Consider the following 17400-nt stretch of genomic DNA (forward strand, 5'->3'; position numbering starts at 1 on the left):
TAGAAAATACACAGCAATTAGCACAAAATGCACGCATAATAATTTTGTGACATGTTAAAATGTTATTTTTTAAAATTGGGAATTTAAGTATGTAAAAAGTAATGGTTAAATGAAGTAATTATATCGCAAACCAAAATATGACCTAATCATTAAAGCTTTATACTTAATACCTAATGACACATGAACATGTTTAAGTATTATAAATGAAAAGTGATCCTTTTGTAAAATGTGGTTTTATGTTATGTATTGCTTTCTATTAAATAAGTAGGGGCAGGTTTAAACCTTTCTTATGAACTTTTATGTGTGTATATATTTACATTTAAATACATAAATATATAACTATGTCAACCTAGGAAAATTTTAGAACTTAATAATATAACTATACGGAAGAATAGAAAAAAATAAGAATAGAAAAAAATACAGGGTCCTGTTTCTCAAGTATTTTCATATAAATAAACTCATATTATAATACCATTATAAAACAAAATAGAGGGGACCTGCCTGGTGGCACAAGGGGTTAAGTCTCAGCACTATGAAGCTATCTGCAACTACTATAGCAAGAGTTTGCCCCCCAGCCAGGGAGCTAACCCACATGGCACAGCAGAACTCTCCTGTCTCGCCAGCTGCTCCCCTCAGCAGTGTATTTCAGGGAATCCACCTGTTCTGCTCCGTACTCTGTCTCTGGTGAATCCTCTCACCCCACCCCCCAATCTCTGGCCTGCACCCCAGCTCTTATATGCATACATAAATAAATATTAAAGAAAAAAAGATTTAAATAAATAAATAAAACAAAATAGAATTCTGGTGAAAAGAATATAGTCTTCAAAATGAAATTCAATTAAATGAAATAAATACATTCATTATTGTATAATTTTTTCTTAGAAATCCATGCTATTTGGCTTATTAAATGAATGCTTAGATCTAGAATGAACTATTTTGCAAAATGGTTACACTTTTCCTTTTTAAAAAATCCAGTTAAAAATGAGTAAAATCCTAATTTTATTTTCAGTCACATTAAAATTTTTTCATTGGTTTAATAGGGTCAAGAAATTAAACCTAGTTTAAGTCCTCATCCTACTACTTGTGGAATTATTTGTGACTATGAGCAAATTAATTGATCTCCCTAATTTTCAAATTTCTTCATCTGTAAAATTGGATATAATTGTAAGATCTAAGCACTATTTCAAGAATACCATGAAAAATGTAAAAACACTAAAGCCATGTCAGTTTAAAATAGTAAATTAATTTTCCTTGTCTTAATACAGTCAACTTCACCACTCACCTATCTTGTATGAGATACTGCATATTCAAGTCATTGATTACAAATGGATTCCTGAGTTTTGCATAGGCAACTGCTTTGTCCAGTGGAAATCCTAAGAACACATATTATTAACATATTCTGTACAATCTTAAAATAAGGTGAGATTTATAACTTATCAATCTGAATTTATGCCACTTCCCATAAAAGATTAATTCCATTACGACTATAAATGTTTTCAGTATAAGGCCAGGAATACAGAATTTGATTTAACTTATACTGTTAAATAAATCTTACTGTTTCCTAGTTACTTTGATAAGGCACAACAAGCCAGTGGTTACATTACTAAATTTAGAACACTGACAAGTAGTTAATGCCTGATTACCCAAAATCACCTGACAGAATACTTTATATGCCAACAGAAATTTAAATATAAATAAGTATATCACAATCACCTGGTAATTTTTTGTAAAAGTATATATAAGCACTCTTCTTCTCACATAAGATAAACATATAAATTAGCTGATAATTCAAAGAAACTACACATCTTTAATAAAAATTCATATATAATAAACTCAAAAAATATAATAAAATATATGAAGGCCTAACAAATATCTAAAGAATTTTAATGATTATATTTTGTATTGACATGGAATGTTTCCAATTTTAACCATCAATACAGATTATTAAAACAGGCAGGAAATTACAAAAGAACATGAAGCAGAGTTCAAGTCCTGGTTCCATTTCACACCAACTACAAGAAATTGGACAAATTTATTTAACATGCCTCTAATTCCAGACTATAAATGGGTATTACGCCAGTTTTACCTAGTAGGGTTTTTAAAGTATTAAATAAAAGAATGTATATATAAACACTTGCCATAATATCTGGTATAATCTGGTATAATTTATTGAGCATATAATTTATATTTTATATTATTTGTAATTTATATTTATATATTAATATATAATTTATATATTTATGAGCATAAATTATATGCCCAATAAATGTAAACTATTTTTATTCTTTAAATGACAATATTCTAGTGAGTATCTTATCTAAGGAAAAGGTTAAAAATCAGCAAGTATAAATAACTTCAGCATTAAACTATAGTATTTTACAATATACCTGTGAAGACACTATAGTTTGCAGCATTATCAGATTAGAAAGTAGCAGGAGGAAGTATTAAAGCACATTGAGGTAAAAAAAAAAAAAAAAAAAAAAAAAACTACAAGTCAGTTGAAGATTTACTCCTAAATTTATTATCATTTTTAAGATTTAAATACAGGTACTCTATACTAAGAGTCACTTGGCCACAAGCTACAAACACTTCAAGTTTTATAAGGATTCTCAGAATTCATCACTTGTAAAGATATCTCAAAGTCTATGCTTTGAAGCCTAACAGAATTCAGCAAATAGGAAACTTCCACATAGTCAGTTGCCTGACTTTTTTTCCTGTAGTTGTGAGAGGAGCTTTTTTCATACCAAGAGACAGCTTATGAAACATGACTTTAAACAGTACCTAGTTTTCCAAGCAAATTGCTTTTGTAGGAAGAATATGTGATAGTAAGCGAAGAATACCTTACCCTCTGGGATAAGCAAATTTTAAGATTCTCTAAAATGAGGGAATGCCATTTGTAAAGAGGACCAGGACCTTGGATTATCTAAGAAATACTGAAATTCCGTATAGGCTATGGGAATACAAAAAGTCTCAATCATGTCCCATCTCTTTTGTGCTAAAGGAGATTCATTTTGATCACTTAATTAAGTTGAGAATTTAATACTATATATTCTGGTAATGAGAAATGAGCTAATATGAATATCTTTATAAATGAAAGCACGTATTTTATATAGTTCTTAGGGGGAAATTCACTTACTTCATGGGTTGTTTTTGGATTTCAGATATATACCATAATTTTGATTAGTAGACTTTACTATGAGGTAATACATAAGCTTACTTAATTTTTCAGTTTGATTTATAAAAGATAGCAAGTAAGATCTAAAATTCAAATATTATATTCTTAAGAAATAAAGTATGAATGTGTATATGAGGAACGACAGATGGTTTTCTTTGTGGCAAATGCATTAAGACTTAAAATATTTAATAATTCAAAAATTTACCCCAAGAAACTTAGAAATGCAAAAACAGTTATACATTCAAAGCACTTTATCACAACCTTATTTTTAATAGTAAAAATGAAAAGCCATTTAATTGTTTGGACACTGGCTAAATATGTTATAGAACAGTCATATATAATGGTATACAATGACACCATGAAGCACTATATGAATGGAAAAAAAAACCTCTTGATATAATTAGTAAAAAAATTACACACAAAATTACATGTATGGCATAACACTAATCTTTTGAAAAAACACACAGAAGACCAGAAAGCAACAAATCAAAAGGTTACTATCGGCCTTCTGAGAGAGTTGGCAAATTTAATTTTCTGTTTCTGTCTCATTTAATATTCCACAGTTACTATGTATTCATTTTATAATCAGAGAGGATAAATGAGGTTTCCCTCCCCATTCTCTATTACCTTTAGAATGGAAAGAAATAAGACAATCACATAAAGGCCAGTTTTCCACTGGTTCATTCAAAATAACTTCCTCTTCAAATACTACGACTGTGATATATTTAAATAAGGAGATCCGTTCAAGAATTTCTTTCATTGGTTTAGATTTGGATTTCTTTGCCATGGAACATATTCCAACCACAATCTGCCTTTCTGGTGGCTGAAACAGAGAGGAAACAAAAATTAGGCTAATCTTAGTAAGAATTTCAAAGTATACCTAATCATGAATTTTTTTCAGAAGTAGATGAGGCATGTGGTGAACCAATAAAAGTCACATATTGGCCAAAAAGGCATTTTTCAAAATTATATTGTTATTAAAATAAATAAGTTTTCTACAAAGTTCTGCAAAGAAGTTTTAAAGCATAAACACTTTCAGAACATGTTCCAAGTTCCAACTTAAACAAATACTCCTTTATCTAGTATTTATTGATCTTCCTCACACCAAAAAAGGGGCAAAGATGAGCCCTAATCCATTTAATTCAAGTAAGAAGGCCTATTAGGGTGAGATTATGAATTCTCTTGTCTAAAATCAGTGTTTTTCTGATTACAAAGCTATATAATATTAAACTACTTGGTAAATTGAGCTACTTTTGTAAGTTGAGTAAATATTAGTTGGTCACCAATGACAACGTGGAAAGAAATTTTGGAGAATGCTAACAAAGCTCCCCCACATTCCAATTGTCACACTCAATATTCCTATTTATTGGTGCTGCTCTTCCCTGGCACCCTCACTACAGTCCCAAGGCCATGTTTTGGTCTGAAACTGAAAAAGTAGGACATAGACACAATGCTTATCAGTAGCTAACAGGCTTACAAAACATTAAAGATTCATTTTAAGGTCTTTGCATTCAAGTGCTTAAAGTTTTATCAAACATATAAAGTTGTGTTCAGTTTTCCTTTCTTCTCTTCCTTCTATATTTTATATATTTCATATGACATAATCTGTGCCCAAAACTGCTTTACTACTCTTATTATCTATAAATTCAAATGGGTAACATTCAAATTCTTATTCTTCTTCATGTCTAGAAATATATTCCTTCATTGTCTCCTCTCATTGAAATTTAGTTCAAATTGGTATTAATATTTCATTATAAATCAAACAGATTATAAATTCTAACCTCCCTGGGGTCTCCTGCTATTTCCTCCTCTGATATACTTCTATGTTCTCTTATTCAATTCTTTCCCTGTCAAAAGCCCATCATGGCTCATTATCATGTTCTACCTTATTTCCCCAGACAACAAAATATTCAAAGTAACATTTCACACTGCTTCAAATATACACTAGAAGTACTTAACAAGAAACTCTTTTGATTTATGGCCCTGATTATGCTTTATCTTTGCCACCCCTCTACCCAAACCTGAGTTCTGCTAGGCACATCATTGAAAGACACTACAGTGGGCATCATTAAACAACTTAGAAGTCTAGTTGTATCTTTCATGCACCATCTATTCAACAAAGTTACTCATAAAACAAAATATGCCTTTTCAGTTTAAAATATGTCCAACAAATTTATATGTGAAAAAAGTCTCCATAATTTAAGATATTAATTCACCTTCACATTATTTAAAAGTCTATCCTGTATTGCTCGTCTTTTAGCAAACAACTTACAGACTCATCTTCCTCCTCCTCATCTTCTTCCGTATGGTGGAAAAAATGTCGATAATTTCCAGGGTTTATTTCTGTATCTTCAGGCCCGACAAAGAATCTGGGAGCTTCACTCATTTTTATTTCATTTGCTATAGATAAAATTTAAATGTGCTATAGTGAAACTGCTTTTAAATAAACAGTATCAGAAAAAAGCATTCTTTCGATACCAGCTGACACGTAGGTCTGTTGCAGCTTGTTTCTGCTTATACAATCACTTGAAATTGTGATGACAGGTAGTTGGCATATGTTCTTTTGTTCCTGGATATTACTGCTTCACTGTTAATGGAGTTTAAAAGATGAAGATAGTGAGACTATTGCTTCAGTAAGTTGACACAGCAATCTTTTTACCTAAAATGCAATGAAAAAATTAATTTTGGAGACTGTACTTCAAAAACATTCAAGAAAGTACATACCAAATGCTTCATCTGATTACTGTTTATATGGGAAATTATTTGATCAAATATTTTTTTTTAAAAAAAGATTTATTTATTCATACATACAAGAACTGGGATACAGGTCAGATGTGCCGGAGGGTGAGAGGATTCACCAGAGACAGAGTGGGAAACAGAACAGGCAGACTGAGTGAAATACACTGCTGAGGGGAGCAGCGGGCGAGACAGGAGAGGTCTGCTGCGCCATGTAGCATCCTCACTGGCAGGCCAGGATCAACACGCGCTGCAGAGGCTGATGACAGCTTCACAGCACTGCGCTTAACCGCATGCATCACCAGGGGAGGCCCCTCAAATAGTCTTAGGAGTTGCGTAATATACTACATTGAACTACAAAGCATAACTCAAGATGCCTATTCCTAATTCTAGTTTAACTGGTGGTTAGTTATGAAATATTAACACTAGTTTACCAAGTCAGCTTTATTTTTAATCTTAAAAATTGTAATTACAGTGTGTAAAATTTAAATAGATTGTAATTAAGAGTGCAGAAATAATTCACTTTATAAATCAATACCTTTTATTCTTATTTCATTTGCAGTGTTTTATATATAAAACATTTGCTGGAAAAAAGTTTCCAATTGCTATAAAATTTGATGGCAATGTATAGGTTGATCTCAACTCTTCTGCTTTATATCAAATGGCAATATCCTCAGGTTTCTTAAAATTTTACTACTCCTATCTCAAACAATCCTAGAATTTCAGTTGTGAAAACAGCAAGTGGTACCTCCCTGACCGCCTAATAGTTAAGTATCAGCATTATCACCTCTAAGGCCTGAATCCAATCCCCCACCAGAGCGCTAACCCACAGCACAGCAGACCTTTCCTGTTTCTCCTGCTGCCCCCCTCAGCAGTGTATTTCAGTAAATCTGCCTGTTCTGCTCCTCACTGTCTCTGGTAAATCCTCTCAACCCCACTCTCTCTGGTGAATCATCTCACCCCCTGCACCTCTGGCCTACACCCTAGAAATTCCACAAAAAAATAAAAATTAAAAATTAAAAAAAAAAAACAGTATGTTGTCTATAGTCAAAAATATCTTTAAATTTGTCACTACATAACTAGCAACTGATGCTAGTATCTCTAGGTCTGTTTCTTTATCTAAAAAAAGAGGTATCATTAACATGCTGATGTTGTGAAGACTAAGTGAGGTAATATAAGTGCTTGAAATATACTAAAGGGCCTCCCCAGTGGCGCAGCGATTGAGCGCCAGGCTGCGAAGCTGCCCTCAGCCTCTGTAGCACCGGTTCGATCCCCCACTGCTGGGCGACTGTCCCACATGGAGCGCAGACCTCTCCTGCAGGCTCCCTGCTCCCCTCAGCAGTGTACTTCATTGGTCTGCCTGTTCTGTTCCCTGCTCTGGTTCTGGTGAATTCTCTCACCCTCCTGCACTTCTGACTGTACCCAGTGCTTGTATTAATTAATTAATTAATTAATTATTTTTTTAAAAAAAGTATTAAAAAATATACTAAACACTCCATAAACCTTAGTTTTTTAAAACAAAGTTTCCTATTAATATGCAAATTTAAAAGAATAAAGCTCGCTCATCGGTTCATTGAAATTAATGTATTTATTCAACAAACACTTCTCACCTATTAGACAAGGCACTGTTTTGGGGGCTGACAACATAAACATGGCTCTTTTCCTTAAGCTTATAGTTTAGGAGACAGTCAAATCTGTTCTAATGTATATAGCACTTCAACAAAACTAAAAGAAATACGTAATTGTACAATAAATATCTCAGTATTCATTTCAAAGTGGCAACAAGAGATGTATATCAATGAATATATACTTATATGTATGCATATGTATATTTATGTGTGTGCATATGGTATTTTTTTAAAAAATACTTTCTTCTGAATCAGGCATTTTCTAACAAAACCAGTCATCCTGTTTAACAGTCAGAGCTAAAAATTAATTTTTAAAACCTTTGTAATTTTAGTGCTCATGGTGAAAAGTCTGGAATGCATAAAATCAAAATTTTTAAAGTCAATAATCTCATGACCTAGTGGCAGACCTACTGGTTGTAGTTACAAGTTGTATAAGTATTGGGTTTGTATTTCCTATTAATCTTCATATTTTTGGTACTTTACACATGCATATGTGTGAATAGAAAACTATTTTTGAAAAAAAGCATGTATCCTGTATATATTTTTAAGAGTATAGATTAGTAACTGATCTGCTCCCTTCTCTTCACTTAGTTGAGTTGTTTCAGTCTTCAAAGTTGCTTGAAGTACATAGATATAGATCTCACATTTGATTATGAATTTAGGTCTGTAACCATGTTTCTCTCACTCATTTGGACAGAAACAAATCAACAAATAAATCTACGTTATGAAGACCTCTTTAACAAAGTGACATTTGGGGAAAAAATTCAAATAAATGAGGAAACTAGCCACGGGGTTAATGATAAAAGCATTCCAGGCAAGAAACAAAGTAGAAAAGACTAAAAGCAGATGCCTGTTTGGCCTATTTCCATGTTCAAGGAAGTGTAAGGAAGGCCATTGTAGCTGGAGCAGAGCAAGTAAGTAGAGAAAGAATGGTAGAAAACCAAATGAAGTGGCTAAGATGCACATAGAAGACTGAGAAGACATAGTAAGGATTTTAAATTATATTTAATGTGATTGGACTACAGGGACAAGACATACAAATTGACAACTCTTTTGAAGAACTTTGTAACAAACACAGGCAAAGTGATTGGGTCTTATAAAAGCATAAAGTAGAAGATCTTTTTCCCTGTTTATTCTCTTTTAATATATGAGAGATACTTAGACATGTCATAAACATACTAATAGTTAAGAGCAAGGGTTCTGGAGCCAAAAATACTTAGGTCTGACTCTTAACTCCAGTAGTGGTGTGACCTTGAGCAAGTTAGTTAACATCTCAAGGCCTCAATGTCCTCATCCGTAAATTGTACCTATCTCACAGGTCGTTTATTCATTTAAAAAATGCTTATAATCCAGTGTTCAGGCCACACTATATCAATTAAATCAGAATATTTGTGAGTAGGGCCCAAGTACTTTTATGACTTCCCAGGTAATTCCAACATGCAGACAAGTCTGAGAATCAGTGTACTGCTCAAAAAGAAAAAAGAAAGAGAGAGATTAGGGAAGGTACAACAATGGAAGCATAAACAAAACACACAAAACATACGTGTTCACTATCGTTATAAGATTGTACTATATACAGAGTATTATAGGAGACCTGATAGAAAATACATAAAACTGATGAAGCAGAATTTTTGTCTTCCTGGTGCTTAGTACAATTCAAGTAGCCAGTAAATATTCCTAAACAAAACTTTCCTTAACAACATTCAAGATTTCTTCTTTGAATCATTCAGCTTGATCTTTGGTCACCCAGTAAGTTTATTATTTAACTGCTTCAGTTACATGTATCTCTCCAAAATATGATAAGCCTCAAGAGAAAGAGCCTTTATTAAACACCACACCTGGTAGACACTTGATTTGTTAATTCGGAGTCTCTCAACACCATAATGAACTGTAAATATGCCCAAAATTGATTATTTCAATCTTTAAGCCCTGCCAATTGCCCTCAGAAACACTCTAGTCAGTACAAATACTCTAAATTCCTATGCATTTTGTAACATGAAAAATGTTGTTAGGAAGCACATAGTTACAACTCTGTGATGTAACAATAATCTTGACAGAAATCCTCAGATTTGGGATATTTTTCTCATTTTATAAGTATTGAAGTACATAAATGTAGGTCCATCATTTTACTATAGAACAGGACTTGAAGGAGAAATTCTCAGCAATTTGAACATGATCACACAGTCAGATGAGTTTTAAATGGAACCCAAGCCCAGATCTATTTAAACCAAAGGCCATCGTGTTCTCCAAAGAGCAAACTCAGGCCTCTACCTATCAGAGCATTACAGGTATTTAATAAATTCTTGGAAAACTAAAAGTATGGAATGAAACCGATTTTTATTTCTCCTCCCCAAATGTGGTACATGAGAAATCCTATGGACATTAGAGAAGATCCAGGACATTCTTCATAGTATGCTATTTCACTTGAAACCCTGAAAACTACACTAAAAATAGTTTTAAGCATCTAGTAGTGCTACATTATTTAGCATTTTGATCAAAGTAAATCCTGGATCTTGAATTCCAACTACTGTTTAGTTTTAAAGATATTACATTATTTAAAAATCAGAGTTGAATCTTTCTTTGTTTTGAAGATTCCTTCTATAGCAATAGTAATGGACTGCTAGATCAGATTTATCTGGGCACTACCCTTTATTAGACTTGCCACAAATTTTCTGAAGCAACATTTCTTAAGTGGAGAATCTAGATTTTTAACAAATGGGTATGTGTAGTCAGGTTTAGGAATTGCTTTAAATCTATGCAAAAGACAAATGCTACTTAATCCTGGATTTTTAAAGTTGAAATTAGTACTGTGCTACTAACGTGTCCACACTCAAAAGAGTGGTTCTCAAACTTTAGCATACATGGGATTCACCTAGAGGGCTTATTAAAATAATAAACAAAAAAGTCTGAGGCTAAGAATCAATACACTGACTTTCTACTGATGCTGCTAGTCTGGGAATCACACTTTAAGAACCATATTGACTTAGACAAAACTGGGCTAAAAAGTGTTCTGATAGTTGCCAGTTATGTCCCTAAACAAGTTATTGAAATTCTCTGGCCACCATCTGTAAAATGGGATTATAAATTTCATAGACTGTTTTGAAGATTAAATGACAATGCAGACATCAAAATAATTAGCATATCTGTAAGCACTCAGTAAATGTTGGCTCTTTATATATCTTGTTAGCTATTGTTATAACTAAGAAGGAGATCTATGACCTAAATTTAGGAACACATTTAGTTTGGTACAAAACAAACAAACAATTCAATTTAGAATGTTACCTACTTACCTCCCATCTAATGAAGTTGTTATACAATATAAACTCCTCTTTACCACCATTCCTATTGGAGAACTCTTTTCTAGTCTACTGCTACACTGCTTGAGACTACCTTGAACACTGCCTGAGATAAAGTCATACCTTTACTAGTCTTGACAAAGCTGTCTAAACCTTAAAATAACACCTTGACTCATCCATCAGCCGCAGGCAGTATTCAGAAACCACCAACAACTTGAATTTAGTCTTTCCAAGCTGTCACTGCAGCCCTTTGTATAGGTTCCCTGACGAACCCAGCTATTAACTAGTAAACCGGTGCTCCCCAAATCAGCTGAAATGGGAGCAACAGTTCCTGCTACTCAACTTGTCTACAGACACCTAACCAATTAATTTGAAATCCTCAGAGCATTTTTCAGTGGAAACATTGTTATAAAAGGTGCCTCCATTCACTGAACTATTGCTACAGCTATATTAGGCAACCTAGCAACCTTTCTAACATTTATACAAAGAAAAAAAAAAAAAAAAAGCCAAATTCCAAGGGTCATCATATTGACTTTTTCCTTCTTTGAACCTTCGAACAGTACCTTTTTGCTGAGCTTCCCTTTCCACCACTTAGAATAACATTCTTGAAAGTTTCTATTTCTTCTATAATAATCAACCAGAAAGTCTACCACACCTCTACCCAGTTCCCAGAAATACATTAGCACCTCTTATGGGCCACAGCATTTGGGGGTCTACTTATAAAATGATTTGCTTCCATTAGTGCTAGGCTTTTCCTAAACCTTTTATAAAGAAAAAAAAATCAGATTTTCAGAAAAGTTGAAAGAACAGTTCACTATACACAGCCATTTTTCCAGTACGACACTCAACAAATACTAATATTTCACCACATTTACATACATATACACATAAATTCGTTGTGCCATTGTTAAGTTGTAGACATCAAGACATTTAATCCCCAAATAATTTAGTATGCATCTCCTTCTTACATAACCACAATATCATCTTCACTAAATAAAAATAGTTCCATAATACTCTTTATATATAGTTTTGTGTGGGAACTTCTGAAGAACAAGGAACTCATTTTTATATTTCCAGTCTTTAATGGGTGCATAACACTTATTTGGGTGATCAATAAATGCTCTATCAATTGCTCACATAGTTGCACAACCATCCTACAAGTCATATGAGTTTAAAATTTAAACAGCAAGCTGTGATTGTACAAATCTGAACCTTCTGCACATTAGTTAACTCACTCACTTTAGACAAATCCATGCTATAGTAAGCATAATATTTTGGTTTCCGAACTACTTAAATTTGCAACACAGTACTGCAGCTCCATGAAAACAGAATATATTTGTCTTTCATCAGAGAAGTAAGTAGGCACACCAAATATTTTTTTATTTTTTAAATCATTGAATGCTTTCAACCCTGAAAACACTAGTGAAGAAACTAGAAGCAACGAGGCATAATGGTGAGAAAACAGCGGTTATAATTGTTAAGAATACAGATCTTGGAACATGACAAATTTGTTTCTCTAACACATGTTCAAACGTTTACTAGTTGCAAAAGTTTTCTAGGGCTATTTAAGTAACTTCTCTGGGTCTTCGTTCCTACCTTTGTAAAATGAGAAGAATAATCCGATTTGCCTCATGGAATTGTTGAAAGGAGTGAATTAGATATGAAAACCACTTGGCTCAACAAATAAGAACTCAGTTATTGGCCGTTGTCGTCATCTTACCAGCCTGAAACAAAAACTTTAAATTTCAATAGCAAAAACAAAACCCTGCCTATCCAAGTGTACAGTAAGGATGCTGGGCACTAAAGTCAGCCATGCTTCCTACTTCCACTGCTAAGCCTTTCAACAAGCTAAGGCCAAGTATTACCAACAGGACTCCAAAGGTCGCAAACTCCCAGGAAGTCGTCGAGAGCACAGTGAATGAGATTCTACGGTCATCACCCTCGCCACCTTCTCCCTCAAAAGCGTGCGAGGGCGCAACACTCCAATCGAATGGCCTGCAGCCTCCGTCCTCACTCTGGAAAGCTCCAACGCATGGGGCTTTTTGTTCTTTTGAAGTGGGGGTGGAGGTAGAGAATAGCAGAGCGAGAAAGACTGAAAATGAAAAAATAAAATAGCCATCTCTGCCCACAGCAGTCCCGAAACTCGAGGCTGCCCACTTCAGTGGCGCGAGACCGCGGTCTGAAGTACCAGTTCTATTTCAGCTGAGCTAATATCTCGGGTCTCTCCAGCCCAAGAAATGAAAAAAGAGGCAAGGGAGGAGACGGAGGGAGGGAAATGAAAGCGCGGAAGCACCCTCGGGGCTGCACTGTCACTCCTCCGTCCACGCAGCCTATCGCCCTGGCACATGCCCCAGGTAGGAGCGCGTGCCTGGGCTCTGCAGAGCGCAGCAGAAGACAAAGCCACTGCCCCGCGGAGGTCGCCAATTCGGGCGACCAGGTTCTGTGTATCGGGTTCTCCTTCGGTCTCACAGTCCTCACCTGCCAAGGCTGCGACTGTCACGCGAGCTGCAGGAAGCAGTCAAGCCCATTTAGGTCTCGGTTTGCCTTTTAGTCCTGAGGGAAGGGGTGAGGTGTTAGTCGAGAGACTCCAGCAGCGGCGTGGACTTGAGTCTTCCGTCGTCGGTGCAGCAGAAGGGCCACAGAGAGGTGCTGCAAGGCACTACTACATCGCTCGAATCTCGAGTCACGCCTCTTCCCCTCCTGCTTTGGTCTCACACAGAAAGCGCACCGGGCGGAAGGATTTCCGGCAACAGTCAAACGGTCCGCCGAGATGTTCCCTGACGGAAGCTCCACAAGGGCTCCTGAGCGCTTAGTCTCGAGGAGTTCCGCTTCCGGCAGCACCAGATAAGTCGCGAGAGGAAGCTTAAATCCTGTCGCTTGCCTTTAGGGCCACTTCGGTGAGTGGTCGCTCTAGTGTGCTTTGTCGTTCCTAGAGATTTTTTAAAGTAAGGCGTGACGTGGCAATAATTTCAAAACCATTTGCGGAAGGGTTTGAGGCGGTAGAGATTGCGCAGGCGCTCTGGGAGCGGGAGGGCCTTGCTTGGGCGTTGCGACGCCCCGCGCCAGCTGGGCGGAAAAGAGGCGAGTTCCGTTGTCTGGCCTGGGAAGGTGCCTGCTGTGTGTAACAGTTTTCGTTAATGGTCGTTTTCCTGCTTCTGGTCTGGCTGGAGGTCTAGCTGGTCCTTGCCCTTAGGAATTGGTTAACAAGCCGCCAAAACGCTCTGGGAATGGTTCCCTCGGAGTTACTAGTGGCGTCGGAGACTGAGCAAATTTCGAAAGTTGAGTGCGCCACTCACTTGACATAAAACAGTTCTCCCCCCTGCTTTGTCAAAGTGGGCTTTTAGCATGAAGTATTACCTTATGCCCCAAATTAAAATATGCGGCGGGGAGAAACTCGAGCTCAAGGGAGACTCTTGTCGCCTATTTGTAAAGGAAAACGACCCTCTTGATCTCACTGGGTTTTCGTAAATGAGCGTTTTTGAAGATAGAGAAATGAATTTCTAAGTGGAGTTCCTATATCACATGTGGCTTCACGTTATTCTTAAAACGATTAGGACATACTCGTTAAACGGATCTCTTTGCTGAATTGAAGCCGTTTAAAGTCTGTTGTCATTAGATTTCCCAGCCTTGGCGGTTGCATGAAGTTGTACACTCCCCCCCCCCCCCATCAAAATAAAATCATTGCGAAGCAAAATTACTGATCCCAAGTGAACATTTTATTGAAATATAACAGATTTTAAGTTTTTAAGTTGGAACACAGACTTGTTCTAAACTTTATGCCTTTTAGAGGTTTAATTAAATTGGTAGCTTTGAAGGATTTTAAGAGAGGAAAATTTTTTCTTTACCCTTGAAGTTTCTTTCTGATGGTTATCAGGAGAAAAGTGTAGTGGGGAGAAATACTGAGTGAGGCCAGAGGCATGGGGGTGGGCATGGAGGAGAGCGGTGAAAGAATTCACCGGAGATAATGGAGAATAGAAAAGATGGATTTATGGAAATACACTGCTGCTAAGAGAAGCAGCGGCAGGATCAGAGAAGGCTCATCCGGAATGAGGGTTTGAGGCCCGCACATTCTGTATTCCTAGGCTAACTTGGGGCACCAATTTACACCAGTTATCTGCTAGGATGTCTGGTCTCAGATATTGGCTTTTGACACAGAAACTCGTGTCCTGGCCTCTGCTTCTGCATCCTAGAGCTGGGCTGGTTTTTCTGGTCATGGTGGTCTGTCTCATGGCCTTGTTCCCAAGGCTACCATATCAAGTGCCTCATCAATTCAAGCCTTTCATACCTGCCAACTGGCAGGAGGAGGGGGGGCGCTTAGTTTTCCACCTATTAAATTTTACCCTGACATAAAGCGCATTTAATATCTTGCCTCCTGGGAATCTACATAGGGACTCACAGACATAAGGGGGTGCAAAGAAAACGACGGGTATAGGGGGAAGTTTTATATGTCCTCTTGAGCCAAGGGATAATATAGGGCCCTGGGGAGGTCATTCCAGAAGAGGGTAATTCACAGGATAATAAGAAAAGCAAAGCAGATGTTTGGCAATTAGATATCTGTCCTCCCATACAGCTAGGTCACAAAAATTTATTTCTGATAATAACTCATTATGGAAAAGCCACCCCCTCCCCCATTTAAATTATCTTAGGTGGTTAAGAGAAAGGCATGTTTTATCTTGAAGCTGCAGGTTCTTTTTTTTTTTTTTTTAATATTTATTTATTTATGCACACAAGAGCTGGGGCACAGGCCAGAGGTGTGGGTGGAGGGGGGTGAGAGGATTCACCAGAGACAGAGTAGGGAGTAGAACAGGCAGCTCACTTGAAATACACTGCTGAGGGGAGCAGCTGGCGAGTGAGGAGAGGTCTACTGTGCCATGTGGGTTTCTCCCTGGCCAGGGATCGAACTTGTGCTGCAGAGGCGTGAATTGCTTCACAGTGCGATGGTGCTTAACCCCTTGTGCCATCAGGGAGGCCTGGAACCTGCAGGTTTTTGATTGCCTTCAACTCAGAAAATCCATTTGATACCTTGGTGAGGTCTTTTCTGAATCCCTTCACAGTTAAATCCCAATTTTATTTAAAGTGATACTTAATTGCCTTACTTTATTGCACACAACATAAAGTTATTAAAGGAATTAATAACTATTTACACAGGTGGTTGTTGATTTTATTTGATGTTGTGCAAGAGACAGAGCCAAAAAAAAAAAAAAAAAAAAAGTGTAACCAAACATGACCCTGGCATTTCTTTTGCAAAATTAGAAATTATAATGAGACACCTTCACTACATTTTCTTATCCCTACATATTTTAATACACAATTAATTGTTTTAACAAAAATTCTTGAAAATACAAGTATAGTCAAAGGAAGCCTATTGTTATTTTTTATAACTCAAATGCCTTAATTCTTTAATAATATGTGGAAATAGGAAAATGTTTTATCTTCTGAATATTTTAGCTGATAGCTATTTTCACATACTAACAACAGATAGTTTCTAGGAAGCAAATGGTGAATGTATTTTGAAAAGAAAAAAAACTGGTTCTTTAAGTTATTCCTATATGTAAATACCAATTATTAGCAGGAAACTTTTTAACAATCAACTTAAAAGATTATGCTTTCTTTGTGAGCTGTTTTTTTTGTTTGTTTGTCCTTGTCTTTACTGCCAGAAGGAGAAGCTTGTGTACCCCATTAGACTACAAACTGATTATGAAGCATACAACTCTTGAGTCTTTAGGGTTTTGTTGTCAGCGTTAAAACATTGTAAATAAACATTGCTATAAAATATTCATGTCCATTAATGAAAGGGAATCTTTAAAATCTTTTATCTTTTAGATAAAAATTTTGAGGACAAAAAGAGTTCTGTTAATCTGAATAACTTGATATAGATGATAATAATAGTTTGAGAATAATTTTATATTGCTTTATAATTTGCAAAGGACTTTTTCAAATCCATGACCTGATTGATTCTTACATTGTGAAAAAAGGAGGCAGAAATATTATGTTCTTTTCCCATGTGAATACCTAGGCTTAGTAGACTGTCATACTAGAAAATCTGACTGCAAGAAGCCTTATTTTCTTAGACACACCTACTTCTAGTGCCATATATAAGCAAGGGAAGAATGTTTTCAATAGTTAATCTTGGGAAGGTATATTCCTTTTAAATTCTGTGCTAAACTCTCCTGTCAGGAAATGCAGGTCATTCTTTATTCATTCACAAATAGTTCAATATCCATGGCATCTCAAACACCATGTAAAGCAATGTAAACATTAAAAATTAATAAGTTTCTCACTTTTTTTTATAAATCATTTATTACAAAATGTCTTTATAAATTTTTCTAGATGAGGTCTGAATTAAGTATTCCAAAAGTTGAGGATGACAGTTGAGTTATTAGTGTAGTACTTCAAAAAAAAAAACCCAAAAAACAAAACCATAAGATGTGTGAAGCAACAGAGACCGAAGTTCAAATGTCAGTGCATGCCCTCACTGTTGCCTTGCATAAGTTTTATAGTCACTCTGAACCTTTATTTTCTTATCTATAAAATGGCTATAAAATATATATCTACCACACGTGAT

The 17400-nt window shown here is 35.7% G+C and overlaps 1 protein-coding gene across 3 annotated transcripts in view; it reads right to left on the reverse strand.

Moving 5' to 3' along the window:
- The window catches only part of PPIP5K2 (diphosphoinositol pentakisphosphate kinase 2), a 68683-nt gene extending 54895 nt beyond the window's left edge, over window positions 1-13788 (reverse strand). For 2 of the 3 annotated variants that reach the window (XM_037530107.2, XM_037530102.2), the window contains exons 1-3: window positions 5448-5588; window positions 3803-3998; window positions 1283-1373 (exon numbers count right to left, since the gene is read on the reverse strand). In XM_037530107.2, coding sequence (XP_037386004.1) covers window positions 1283-1373; window positions 3803-3998; window positions 5448-5561 — 401 coding nt within the window. In that variant the 5' untranslated portion in view covers window positions 5562-5588. Of the gene's footprint in view, window positions 1-1282; window positions 1374-3802; window positions 3999-5447; window positions 5835-12431; window positions 12560-13313 lie in introns of those variants that run through there. The other variant, XM_037530100.2, reaches the window with a different exon arrangement.
- Window positions 13789-17400: the final 3612 nt, after the last annotated feature.

Source organism: Talpa occidentalis, unplaced genomic scaffold, assembly GCF_014898055.3.
Source record: "Talpa occidentalis isolate TD23 unplaced genomic scaffold, MPIMG_talOcc4v2.1 talOcc4.6, whole genome shotgun sequence".
Lineage (NCBI taxonomy): Eukaryota > Metazoa > Chordata > Mammalia > Eulipotyphla > Talpidae > Talpa > Talpa occidentalis.